Here is a 14,081-nt window from a genome sequence, read left to right as displayed (position 1 = left end):
AGAACATAATGTTCAATTTGAAAGCCACATTGAGTCTGTAGTTCATGTGAGCTCTGGATGGATTGCATACGAATTCCTTTGGTTGCTTTGTGTTTCTTAAGTCAATAACTTTAGATTCTAGTTCGAAGTCGACTCAAATTTTATATAGAATCAAGTCAATTTGCGTCATCTTTCCCATACAAAGTCGACTTCAAGCTCTGGTTTAGATCCTTAACATCAAAATTTGTATCTCACTTAGTTTCCCATCTAGATTGCATTGAAATTTTCGTGTTTATTCAACCAAATAATTCAAAATCAATAAATCAAAATTATTCCAACATTTTCTCCACACTTAGTCATAGTAACCTTTGAATCTCATCATGTTAACATTTTATGTCCAAAATTTATAAATATTCTCATCCAAAAAATGTAAATTATCGAAGCATTTCCCATAAATTTACATTAACAAATCGATCGTGTCCTTTCTCAAAAAGATGAGGAAGAAATTAAACCTTTTTTGTTTTTTGAGAGATTTCATGCTGAACTCTAAAAAATTATGCAAATCAGACTATTTGGGTATCCCACACACACTTGCTGCTACACATATGTCCAAAAGTATGAAGCTTTTTTTTCATCCCATTTTATGAATGAAAGCTTCACATTCACGTGCTTTATAACACAGTGAATTCTGATTGGCTGTCAGGATTGATGATTTTGATGACGCAACTTACATTCAAGCGCCAACAAATGCTTGCAACATTTTACATTTCCATTTTCAATGATGTGCGACACTTCAAAAAAGTGACAACGACACAATGATGATATCATGTGACAAGGATACATGTGACGTGTGTATGAAGGAAGTGTATAAATCAAAACTGACGTTTATGTACACAACATTTAATGTCTAAGTCAGTCTTATCAGTGCATTAAAATCATATTTAATTATACTTTATGTAAATATCTCATCATATCCATCTATCATTATCTGATAAAGGTTTCAGCATGTTTCAACATGCAACACATGCGCAACATTCGTCCAAAAAAAAAAAAGAAAGTGCTAATAAAACAAAAATCAGCGCGTATCACAATACAATAGTCAGTAGCATCCAGCACTTCATTGAAACAAAAGGTGTTTGGAAACAGTTAAGGAAATTATTAAGGAACTGACAAAAGTGACGTTTATGTGAGAAAGTTTTTGATTCCATTATTTTCACATTAATAGGATAGACGTTGCTTAAAGTGACTGAGCATTTCCACTCCGGCAAACTCTCTACAATAATTAATTTTTTTTATTCTGTGTCTGTATACAGTCAGAAATTTTTTAATTTAACAAATTCACAAGGGACGGGACATAAAACATAAAAAAAAACTTTTTTTTGCCATCCTCTCATAATTTTTTTGCTGTGTTTTAATCAAAAATCCGACACAAAAAAAGAGTGTTTTGTGTGTCTGTTGGTCAGAATCTACTGCTGCTGTGTTACTTAATTGGAGGATCTTGTTTCAATTATTTATAGGAGGTAAGTGAAATTATTAAAACTTTTTAATTACAAGTTCTGAATATGTTTAGGATTTAATAGATTATAGTAGGCTGGTGAGATTTAAAAATGTGCAGTTTTATCGGACTTTTTGAATTTAAATTTCAAAATTTTTACCGACTTTTTGAATTGCTCAAATTTAACGAACTTTTCAGATTTGAATTGAAAATTTTTTTCTTTTCGATTTTGAATTGGAAAATTTTAACCAATTTTTTAACTTGGAAAATTTTAACGGACTTTTCTCGTTTGAATTCCTTAAATACATAAATTGCAAAATTTTAACGGTTTTTTTTTTATTTGAATTTAAAATTTTATCAACCTTTCCACTAAACTCTTCAAACTAAATCATTCAACTTCTCAAAGCACATCCATCCCTAAAAAATCTCTCGATTCATAAAAAATCACGCAAGGTTAAGGCATAAACGAAAGAGCACAGAATCGACCAATTAATTTAGTTAATGAAGTAATTCATTTCGATGAAGAATGAACAAAAAAAAGGAAAAATTTTCTCTTTACTTCGGTGTGTTAATTATTTTAAAGCAAGAATCTGGTAAGGTAAGGGGTCGTCGTTTATAAATAAGATTCATCAAGTATGAAGGCAAGTGTAACCAAAATTTGCTGTTAACTTCCTGGAAGTATACTGAAAATAGCTTTTAGTTACTAAGAAGCAGAGATTGAAGTTGACTCGGATTTTGTATGGGAAAGTCTTCTCTAGTGGACTCGATTCCATGTTAAACTCAAATCGACATCGGGTTTTCGTCAGGAATTACTCAAAATTGCTATTGGCTTACTGAAAAAGCTAACTGCGATTAAATTTTAGTTACTAAGAAGTCCGGACAAGATCAGAGTACAAATCTTCCAAAATGGAAGGCTTTCTTTGATTTCTTAGGATTTCAACTGGGTCTTAAGAATGATTCTAACCTCAAAATTTTCAAAAACGATAAAAATTTGAGGTTATTTTCAATTTTAAGGAAGAATCTCATGAAAAAACGTCAAAATTTCTTATAAAATTGAACTTTTCCCACAATTCCTGCCTCCAACAAGCAAACAAACCCCAAAAACAACAAAAACTCAGCAAACCAATGCCTACTCAAAGCAGTTTCCCACCAAGCACAAAACCTTTGCGGTTTCATCTGTTAAACATGACTTTTAATGTTAATCAAATTAATTCCTTTAAGGCGATGTCTTTTTCCTTAATCTAGCGCCATTTCTGACATTGAAAAAAGTGTTTAAAGGCTTCATCCTGCCTCGCATCAAGCCATGATTTTTTAACTCCAACAGATTGGCTGAAAATTAAATTTGACGTTTAATATTTTTAATAAAAAATAAAAATCCACACATGTGAATATGTGAGTAAAAAAAAGTATCTGCTGATGTTTATCACGGCATTAAAATATTCTTTATGGGAGCCAAAACTGTTGATAGGGGCAGAGGTTCAACAAAGTATCGTATTTTATCTCAAAAAGGAGGATAAAAAATTTCTATTTAAGTTTAATCTCTTTTGTTTTTCCTTAAATGGTAACCTTAAGCATGCTGAAAATGGGATAGGTAGCTTTAAATGAGATTTAGATATAGGCATAAAAATTACATTAAGTTTGAGGAAAATTTGTTAATTATTATGGACTTTTTGTTGGAATTTTGAGCAGAGAGTTTTTGGAAGTTGATGGAATGTTGAAAAGTTTGCAAGTTCAAATCTCAATTTTAATCAGATTATAATGATGCATTTCCCTGCAATTTTGTATATTTTTTGGTTTAAGATCCTTTTGCTGCAAATTAGCTCCGATACAACTTTTTTTAAGCTTTGATATTCGATTCCTAATAAGTTGGTTAAGTTACTTTATTAAATCAAGCACCATGCTAGAGTAAAGCCGGCTTGGTGCCAGATTCAGTTTAAATCCAGCACATTGCCTTAGTCAAGCTGTCAGACTCAAGTGACAACACGTGCCTCATTTCTAGAATACTCAAATAATATCCAGCACCATGTAAATTCATTGACCGTCATGCTATTATTTTGAAAAGCTTACTTCATAATACACTAAAATGTCACTCATTAATGTTGTGACGATGAGTAAATTATGCCTTCATTTCCAGTCATAATTAGTTCCTTAAAATTTAATAATTCATAATTATGTTATTATATGATGGATATACGCCAAGGAAAATAATTATCCAAGCCATATGTAAATATTTTTTTCGGACGGTATTTACGGTAAAAGGAACAAGTAGATTCGCCCCTAAATGTCAGATAAATTTAGACGGCGATTTTGCCTTTCCATCCTTCATGACATTATCAACATAATTTTATGTCACTTTATGTGATAACAATATTGCTTGGTTTAAACCTTTATTTTATGATGCTGATGCTGATATGACATAGAAAGGACTCATCTCCTCTCTCGCATGCAGCACCAACAACAACAATATCAACAACGACGAATCTCATTAAGACGCGAAACATTAAAAAGTCAACTGAAATAAAAATAAATGGTTTTGCCGCACTCTCGGCTGACTCTATGCTGCATAGGTCGGAATGTGAATGAAAAACTTCAATGAGGATTTTGAGGATGTGAAAAAAATTCTTCATATTCTTGTCAAAGTTTTTCTGTTTAAAATAAACAATGTGGAAATTTATGACAAAGTTTGGGGATGTCTTTACTTTTTAAGGAACTGCTTGTTGAAAATCAGAAACTTAAATAGAATCTCAACTTGAAATAGTGAATTCTTATAAGAAAGTCAACCTCAACATGAGGATTGTGCAGCTCTAATCCAAGTAAACAGTCATAAATCCTAGATATCAGCCACAAATCCACCAAAAATTCATTAAATCAATCAAAAAAGTAAAAAAGAAGCAAAAAAAGTAAAAGTGGATCTGCCGGGTATCGATCCCGGTACCTCTCACATGCTAAGCGAGCGCTCTACCATTTGAGCTACAGACCCCAATAGTTTGATGAAACATGTCTGTACAATTTTCACATTTAAACCACACAGATGAAAAAGTTCCTTAACTTAATTAAACTTTACTTCCAATAATGTACTTAAAGTATCTAAAAATAGCTATAAATATTGTGTCCAGCATAAAGATATTTTCGAAAAACTCATGAAATATTATTGATTAAATAATGTCCAAGTTCATGTTTTCTGCCTTCAACTGCTGCACATTTAACCGGTTTTGGAGCTCTACATTCAACAGCATGTTGGACTTACTCCAATAATTGTAACTTTGTATTTATCACTTACATTTTTTTGCATTCCTCCTCTTTCAACTCTAATTCACTTAGCACAAATAATAATATTCTGGTTGCATATACATCCTGTGATACATCGCGCAATAAATTGCATACCTTGAAGGCGCAGAAAGTTTGCTGTAAAAAATATTTTTTACACTATTTAAAGTAAGAATAAACTCATTTAGCATCCGTGATGTATGAAATGCTACAAAAAGTCATTTATATCTTTACTCAGAGTATAAAGGAACAGAAAAATAAAGTTGCATAAACTTGAAACTGAAAGGAAGGCACTTGTGAGAACATAGTAGGGAGGTAGAATTTATCTGAGTTAAATGTGAAAAATTATAGGAACGGCTTTTGTTGTGTAAACAGAAATGATACACAGGAAGCAAAAAAGTATGAATTATTATAAAGCTTGAAGGCTTAATAAGGAATAAAAGGAAAATTATTTTATTCTTTTGTTTTGAGTCACCGCGGATTTTTGATGAAAGTGTGTGATTCCTTTTGGATGGAAGTTGATATTATTTTTGCGTGAGATGTCTACTTTGGGGTTATTTTTAGATTTCTGTGGTTAATGAGGATTTGAATTTAATAAAAGGGCATGTTGTCATCAACGAAGTGAGGAGAAGTGACTCGGTGGCGGAATGGTTTGGTACTTCGGCATCTAATTGTTGCAATATCGATCAAGCGGTCATGGGTTCGAGACTCGGATGAAGAAATTTGCTTACTTATCCTTTTTCGGATCTTGTGTCTTTGAATAACTGCGCATAGCTCCTATTGTAGGCTAATGTAATCAAATGAGTGATTCACTGGTCTACTGAGTGTAGATGTCTGGCGCATCCTTACGCCTTGATCCACACTAAAGCAGCTTTGGATCTTAATGATCTGAAAAGCTCATCCACTAGGTTCCATCAATTTTTCACTGACTTAATCTTCCTTTAAACTCATTCTGTAAAGATTTTCATCAATATTTTCCAAGAATATGAGCAAAACTGTTCCTATATGAAACTCCATCCAACCAAATTCTGTACAAAACCAAAAGGAATTTCAAGCAGCAATTCATCAAAATTCTCTAGAGCCTGAAAAACACAACATTTTCGTGAAAATGCTGACTTTCCATTCAACAGCTCAAGCAGGCTTTCTATTTAATCATAAAACCTTTTCCTCTCTTCTGCCTTTCTTTCAACCTTTTGGATTATTGTCTTGTACATTTAAATGCAAAGTCATAAATGCATTCACATATGCAGCACATCATGTCATTTCAGGTCACAGAAATGAAATATTTCTATTAGTACTTTAACTAGTTTTTCTTTTTAAATCGTCAACTCGTGTCAGAAATCTCCAAACAATTTTCATTTCAATACCCGCAAGGAGACTTCCTTATCGTTGAACATTCCATCTGTAACAGTTTTGTGACTTGTGACTCTATTCATTCGTAGAAAAAAAAATCTGCTTCACAATGGTTTCATTCTACTCGCAATTTTATGGGGTTTGTTCCTCAGTGATGTCTTGATGATGTATAGTTTTCATGCGGAGATATGGAGCTCCATGGGGTGGTTTCTAATGCTACCGAAAACATTCTACCCTGCCCTGACTATCTAGGAAACTCTACTCTGTCTTCCCTACCCGGCATACCATACCCTGCCATGCCTATCCGGCATACCACACCCTGCAATGTCTATCCGGCATACCATACCCTGCCATGCCTATCCGGAATACCATACCCTGCCATGCCTATCCGGCATACCATACCATGCCATGCCTATCCGGCATACCATACCCTTCCATGTCTACCCGGGTAAAGCGCCGCAATGTCCAAGTTAATCCTAAAGCTCACATTGCGCTGTTCATGTTAGAACCTTAAACATTAGTCACATAGTTTAACACCCCTTCTCAATCATTCCTTACTCCTTCTTGCCATCTAAATGTGTAACTCACTTACTTACCTACTAAATATGTAACATCATAACCAAACAACCCCACATGTGTTTGCATATATATTACACCAGTACTTACAATCATTTTGAATCATAATATACTAGAAGTAAAGTTCATATCACTTGAAAATCAACAACGAGTTTGTTTCTTTTTGTGCATTTGCAAAATGTTAAGAACTTTTCGTTTCTATTTTCAAACCACTCTTTTTTATGAATGGAAAAAGGAGGAATGTGATTTTATTTTTAGATGAAATCTCTGAAAGTGGCTGTGAAATGTGTAGGAGTTGGTGCTCATTTGAGAACGGAACATAAAAAGAACTTAACCTCAAAATATTTTTTTTTGTAAAGTTTGTCAAATAAACTTGAGTTTTGGCTGAAAATAGTGCGACATACAGCATAATAGTAGGGAATGTGGGAGGAATAGTGGAGATCAGCCCTTTGTTCTGTGGTTTAATACTGTGTAATGAGGACTGGAAGGTTTAAGTGTGCTTTGTGTCACGCTCATTGACAGCCCCGATAGCTCAGTGGTAGGAGCTTACAATCAGCACTTGGGTTCGAGTCCTACTCAGGCTATGTTGTAGGAAAACGTACTTTTCTGTCTAGAACCATAGAATTTGTAAGGTTCTGAACATCTTCCTCAAGGGAAACTTCACTGATCTAGACACCTATTAACTTCCAATCACTCAATAATACAGTCAGACTATACACTCCAGTCTCAAATACTCTTCCAACCACCAACGACTCCCAAACTTTCCCATGTGCATTATGTTCACTTTTGTATTTAACATCTCAATAGCATTTCCTCTTGCATTTACTAGTTTATTGCTCATTTGAGACTTGTTTGAGGATCGAAAAGTGTAAGAGGAGGAAAGCGGAAAACGTGCATGATTTCTGTACAGTTGTGAAATATTAAATGGCATTTTTCATCTTCACTTAAACGGTTGGTTTCACTTTATAGTCACTTCAGAACCATTAAAATTTATTGCATATTGCCTGTTGAACTTGATTTGAATGCAAATATGGGTGAGGTTTATATATCATGTGCTACATGAGATATTTTTTGCTGTTTTGTGAATTTAAAATTTTTTTTTGGTGCTGGATGTTCAATTAAAGTGTTTAACCAAAAGGTTCAAATTGGATGATTCACTAGAACTCTAAAAACAGCAATGTTTATCCTTCCAACGTAAATATTTCCAAATGTAAATGAGCTTTTTGCATTAAACCATTACGATTCTTCAGTTTTTCATTAGTGCTAATAGCTTTGCTGTATAAAAAAATATTATTCTAACATTATCATACCTAAAAGTGAACTATTGCAGATGTAGAACTCAATTCAAGATTGCAGCATGTAACTTAAAAGCTTAAATTTCAAAAAACTTTAAAAATTCAAGTGCTATCAAGTTACAGATTGTTGAAAAGTTTGACAAGAGCTTCTTTTTTACACACTTTTGCTGTACATCCTCTGTTTTATATCGGGAACTCATTCAAGCAACGAAAAAAATGAGATGCTGATGATATTTGATTATGGTAATTGAATCTAAAGTGAAATTAAGATCAAGACATTCAAAATACAGTGATTCGCTTTGTTAATTCTACAAAAATAAATCTTAAGTTCTCTTCGATCCGTAAAAATTGCGCGATTCTTGAGAGACATAAAGAAGAAGAAACTTATTGAGATTTTTTGGTACAGAGAATGAAAAGGAAGACAATTCAGTGAATTAAAAAGAGATTTTTTGAATTAATTAGATACTTAATTTAATATTTCTATTTATTTACCATATTTGAAGTAAAAGTTGCTGATGAAGGAACGAGAATCATCAAAAAAAAGTAAAGAATGAAATTACGGCCTAATTAAATTATCTTGCTACGCTTCCTACAAATGTTTATAAACAGGAGGACAAAGAAGAGAGTTTAAGACTTATAGTAACAAAGTACAATGTCTTTTTATTAAGACCATTTAAGAATTTCATTACTAAAATGATAACAAATTGATGGCTGGTCGAGTTGTGTCTCATAATAAACCTTTAACCTTTCAATTTGTGTTTTTAATGTAATTAATTACCTTTATAATTAATGTCAATGGTAAAATTGACATTACATTGTGGTTATATTGTTCAGCACTTCTAGATGTTGGCAATATTATTCAATTTGTCACTTTTATATTGTCCATTTAGATGATATATGTTTGTAACTACTGTAATAATGTTAGGTTGATGCTTTATTTCAATGACTAAGCTCTAATTGAATAAGGTTCTCTATGTTATGATCAATAAAACTGTAGAAAACTTTTAAAATGACTTGAAATTATCAATAAACAAAGTTTGCTTCAATTTTTCGCATCATAATTGTCTTTTGCGTCTTTTCATAGAAATCTAGTAAACATTCAAATTTCAAAAATACGTTATAAACTAATTTCAATAATATGCAACATCAGAAATCAATTTTAATCACTTTTCCGAGAATAGAATCACTGATTATGTCAATAAATAACCAATTCCAAGTCAATATACTCAAATGAAATGAAATTCTTCAAAATCACAGCACTTAATGGACCATATTATGACAAATTATCAAACGACACAAAAGGATATATTCAGTAACAGATCTAATGTGCCATTAATGCGTAATTAATTTAAATCAATTGCCTATTTAGCTTAATTATTGGTGTGAAACTCCTAATAGCAATCAAACTAAATTAATAGCCTAATTCCTACAACCTGTATGATTAACAAGAGCTTATACGATTGATATGTAGCCATTGGCAATTATTTTTTTGCAATATTTCATCAACACTTGTTGATATTATATAAAAATAGCTCAAATCGATTGCAATCTTGAAACACTTTGCAATAAAAATATATAAAATAAAATCGATGACACTTTTTTATTTTGTGCTGAATTTGTTATGATGTCTATAGACTTAACAATGTACTATACAAATATATTGCGTTAACATTTAATTGAATCAAAATATTTGGATAAATTTTTATTCTCCGCTGCTTTATTTGTGAGCCATATGAGTAGCACTCAATATGTTTTTTGATGGCGAAATAACAATAAAACGTAATAGGGGGATGTACGGAGAGGATGTCCTTAAAAATTGCGTTTTTTTTCATCAATTCGACGATTTTCTTCAATTTGGTTCTAGTCTACATAACCTCAATTTAGTATTGGATGTCATTTTCTAATGCGGAAAGCAAATTGCGTAGAAATGTCCGAAAATCCAGTCCTAGACAGACTTGACTCTAGATTAGTGCTGTCCAAACCTTTTTGCATCATTGCAAACATTAGTGGTAAACCTCGACCAAAACCTTACAATTTATATGGTTCATTGCAATTCCAAAACGTCGGCAGCTCACAGTTTGGACAGCACTGTTCTAGACTGAGGCTGGATTTCATCAGAATATGACCTTGAGTACGAGGAACATTGACCTGATGTCGAATTTTACGCCATATCTACGCCGTACGCTTTCCAGGAATGTAGATAAAAGCTAGGAACTCAATATTAACTAAAAGGCTTTTAAAATGGACTAAATGGAAGGACCACAATGGAAAATATATCAATTTAAAGCATTTTACAGCAAAATAAATTGAATTTATAATTTCCACTGCTATTAATTACTCAAATAGATACAAAGTAACATTATTTCGATAGATATCCACTTTAGAATACACCAGAAAGTAGATTAAGTAAGAAGATCAACATTGTTGGCACAATAAATCGCAATAAATTCTATTTCAGACTCAATTTCCCGCGGGTACACAAAACTGATTCTATTTTTATTCAAAGATTTTCATGCTTATGTTCCTTGCCAACCCTTTCATTCATAATATTCAAATTTCCTAGAGAATATCTTATCGTACATCCACAACAAAAGCATATGTAGATAAGAAGCATCGATATATCTAAGCTGAAAAAGTAATTTTCCCATTATTTATGTTTTTTTCGCGTATATACATCCAAAAAAGCGGACAGAACTCGAGGTGATGCATGGCAAAATTTAATGGAAGGGAAAGCAGTGGGAAAGGAAATCGATAAACTTTTGTTTTGAGTGATGAAAACGATTGCGGTAAATGAAATTTTTGCAGAAGACAAAGGTTACTTAATTGAGGCAAATTATGGCTTAGATTACGCATTAATTTATGATGGTCTCGGCCTTTTTTTGTTGTTTTACCTCAACGATTATTAATAACAGCACTTATTCATTTGTCGAGGACTGTCTCTTGAATGTAAATCATGCCACCGTTTGTTTTTCATTTGACATATGATATTAATTGCCGTGAAAAATCCTTTAAATCTCTTTAGCTTATCACTGAATTATGGAATATGAAAATAACGAAGTAAACACAAAAAATATATGCAGGACAAAAGTAAACATTTAATTGATATCAGACGGTTGACGAGGATTCTGCTTTAGACAGATGCACAATAGTGGTAACAAGTTTTATACAGCAATTACTCGAATACATCTTGAATGTAAATGTGATGTTTTATTCATAAATCAATTTTAGATTCGAGAATAAATTCTAAATTCAATCTTTTTGAACTTTTATAGTTTAATTCAATGCAGTTCATGGCTTTCTTCGATAGATTACAATGTAACTGATGAGTTTGATGTACAGAATTGTGTCTAATAATTAATTTAAGGTATTATTTTTGTCTGAACAATTAAATTTGATCAAAACAATATTGAAGGGCTTGAAACTATGCAAAATTCAAATCTGATTTTTCCGTTAAATTCTAATTCAAATATTCTTTAAATAAATCACTTCAAAATGCGTTTTTCAAGCAAGAATCCGATTCCTTCATCCTCAAATCCTTTGAGAATACTTCAAGCATCCAAAATAAAGCAATGAATATTTCTATTTCCAATTACAAAAGAAATTAGAATGATTCCTACGATTGAAATCATCCTCATGACTGTCTCTTAAGGTTGAAAGACCGCGTCTAGAAATAAAATACGCAAAATGGTCCCAAAGGTTATCAAATTTCGGATTCTTTAAAATTCTAATAAATAACCTTCACGGCAGATGCGTGTCTTAATGATTAAATGACTGACAATATAATTTCAGTAACTTAATTTATTATGCGACTGATTTTTCATGATCCAGGCTTTAAGACTTTATGTTTGTCTTTTTAATTGTCTTCTTGCATGTGTCTGTGTGTGCTTTTGTTATTATCCCTAAATTATAACAGTCTCCTCGTTCTGTTCTAAAAATATCCGTTTCAACTTCCACAAAATTCTCATAAATATTTTATGTCCCCTTTGCGGTATGCAATCTGTTGCACGGTTGTGTATGCAACCGGGATTATATTTATTTTTTGGAGGGAGATAAGCGTAAATAGAAGTGAAAGAGGAGGAATGCAAAAAATGTAAGCGATATTAAGTTACTTCGCTTGTTTCAATTGTTGGAACATGTCCAACATACTGTTGAATGTGCAGCTCCAAAACCGGTTGAATGTGCTGCAATTGAAGGTAGAAAACATGAACTTGGACATTATTTAATCAATAATATTTCATGAGTTTTCGAAAATATCTTTATGCTGGACACAATATATTATAGCTATTTTTAGATACTTTAAGTGCATTATTGGAAGTAAAGTTTAATTAAGTTAAGGAACTTTTTCATCTGTGTGGTTCAAATGTGAAAATTGTACAGACATGTTTCATCAAACTATTGGGGTCTGTAGCTCAAATGGTAGAGCGCTCGCTTAGCATGTGAGAGGTACCGGGATCGATACCCGGCAGATCCACATTTACTTTTTTGCTTCTTTTTTACTTTTTTGATGAATTTTATGATTTTTTGGTGGATTTATAGCTGATATCTAGGAATTATGACTGTTTACTTGGATAAGAGCTTCACAATACTCATGTTAAGGTTGACTTTCTTATAAGAATTCACTATTTCAAGTTGAGATTCTATTTAAGTTTCTGATTTTCAACTAGCAGTTCCTTCAAAAGGAAGAACATCCACAAACTTTGTCATAAATTTCAACATTGTTTATTTTAAACAGAAAAACTTTGACAAGAATATGAAGAATTTTTTTCACATCCTCAAAATCCTCATTGAAGTTTTTCATTCACATTCCGACCTATGCAGCATAGAGTCAGCCGAGAGTGCGGCAAAACCATTTATTTTTATTTCAGTTGACTTTTTAATGTTTCGCGTCTTAATGAGATTCGTCGTTGTTGATATTGTTGTTGTTGGTGCTGCATGCGAGAGAGGAGATGAGTCCTTTCTATGTCATATCAGCATCATAAAATAAAGGTTTAAACCAAGCAATAATTAATAAAGCTTTAAATGATGAGCTACGTCATGGAATTTTGAAATTTGAAGCTTAATTGCTTTGTTTGAACTTCATAGAGTAGGCTGTATGCTGATTCTAAGAATTTGGAGGTTATGACATCATATTTGACTAAAAATAATCCTGACATTAAGCAACTTTGTCATATACCCTTAATACACGTGTCTACAACATAATTTCCTCTCTTTCTGATTATTCACAGCACATCCATCGCCTTACAACATCAAAAATGTCAGCAATGAAGGAGCTCATATTCCTAACATTAATGTTTGTAGCTTCAATTCAATGTGTAGCAATCAAAAGTGAGCAATCACATGGCGAGCATGGAAAAGGCAAAGCTGGATCTCATTTGGGATTTTTTGTAAGTTCTTCACATGTCATGTACATTTAGGATATACTTTAAAAATAATATTCATGAATAAAATTTGAAAGGGTTCACGCGGTAAGCGGAGCGTAAATACAGATCTACCATCATCCCTTCAGCCGATGGAAGTAAACGGACATGAGGATGATAATATTAGAGACTGGCCTGCATTACGTGAGTCTTTGTATAATTTTGAGCGAAGTATTCGAGCACCAAAAGGATTTTTCGCATTACGTGGCAAGAAGGATTTCCTTAACGAAGAGAAAAGAGCACTCTTGGGTGTACAACAGGTGATGTGTGAACAAGCTGATATATCCACAATCCCATATTAACATGTCTGTTGTTATTATTATCATTACAGAACTTTAATGGACTTCGTGATAGACCAAGATTCACTGAAGCTATAAATGATGAAGAGGAATTCCAGCCATTTAATCCAAAACGAGCACCAATGCAGGCATTTTATGGAGTACGAGGCAAGAAATTTGGAGATTATGATTTGAGTGGAAGTTTCAATGAGAAGCGTGCACCAAAAGGATTTCTAGGAATGCGTGGCAAGAAAAGTGGCGACAATATAGACGATGAGATTGCTGATGAGCAGCAATTTGACTATAATAGCCTCTATGAGACCAAACGAGTACCGAGCGGCTTTATGGGCGTTCGTGGCAAAAAGGATTCTTAAATGGCTTAAACTGACTTTATTGTTAAAACTTATTCTGCATTCTGCTC

At 32.7% G+C, this 14,081-nt stretch overlaps 1 protein-coding gene and 2 non-coding genes across 3 annotated transcripts in view; 2 read left to right on the top strand and 1 right to left on the bottom strand.

Moving 5' to 3' along the window:
* Positions 1 to 1,087: 1,087 nt before the first annotated feature.
* Tk (Tachykinin) overlaps positions 1,088 to 14,081 on the top strand; it is a 35,625-nt gene continuing 22,631 nt past the window's right edge. Inside the window, exons 1-4 of the mRNA XM_070635338.1 lie at positions 1,088 to 1,499; positions 13,191 to 13,349; positions 13,421 to 13,642; positions 13,714 to 14,030. Of these exons, the coding sequence (XP_070491439.1) occupies positions 13,218 to 13,349; positions 13,421 to 13,642; positions 13,714 to 14,030 (671 nt within the window). The 5' untranslated portion in view covers positions 1,088 to 1,499; positions 13,191 to 13,217. The remainder of the gene's footprint in view (positions 1,500 to 13,190; positions 13,350 to 13,420; positions 13,643 to 13,713; positions 14,031 to 14,081) is intronic.
* Positions 4,382 to 4,454, bottom strand: TRNAA-AGC (transfer RNA alanine (anticodon AGC)). The gene has a single exon. It is a non-coding gene; the product is annotated as a tRNA-Ala (tRNA).
* TRNAA-AGC (transfer RNA alanine (anticodon AGC)) lies at positions 12,364 to 12,436 on the top strand. The gene has a single exon. It is a non-coding gene; the product is annotated as a tRNA-Ala (tRNA).

This window comes from Chironomus tepperi, unplaced genomic scaffold (genome assembly GCF_022539635.2).
Source record: "Chironomus tepperi strain 1889 unplaced genomic scaffold, CSIRO-AGI_Ctep_v1 contig_88, whole genome shotgun sequence".
NCBI classification, from domain to species: domain Eukaryota; kingdom Metazoa; phylum Arthropoda; class Insecta; order Diptera; family Chironomidae; genus Chironomus; species Chironomus tepperi.
The sequence above is the reverse complement of the archived record's forward strand: the minus strand, read 5'-3'. Positions and strand labels throughout refer to the sequence as shown.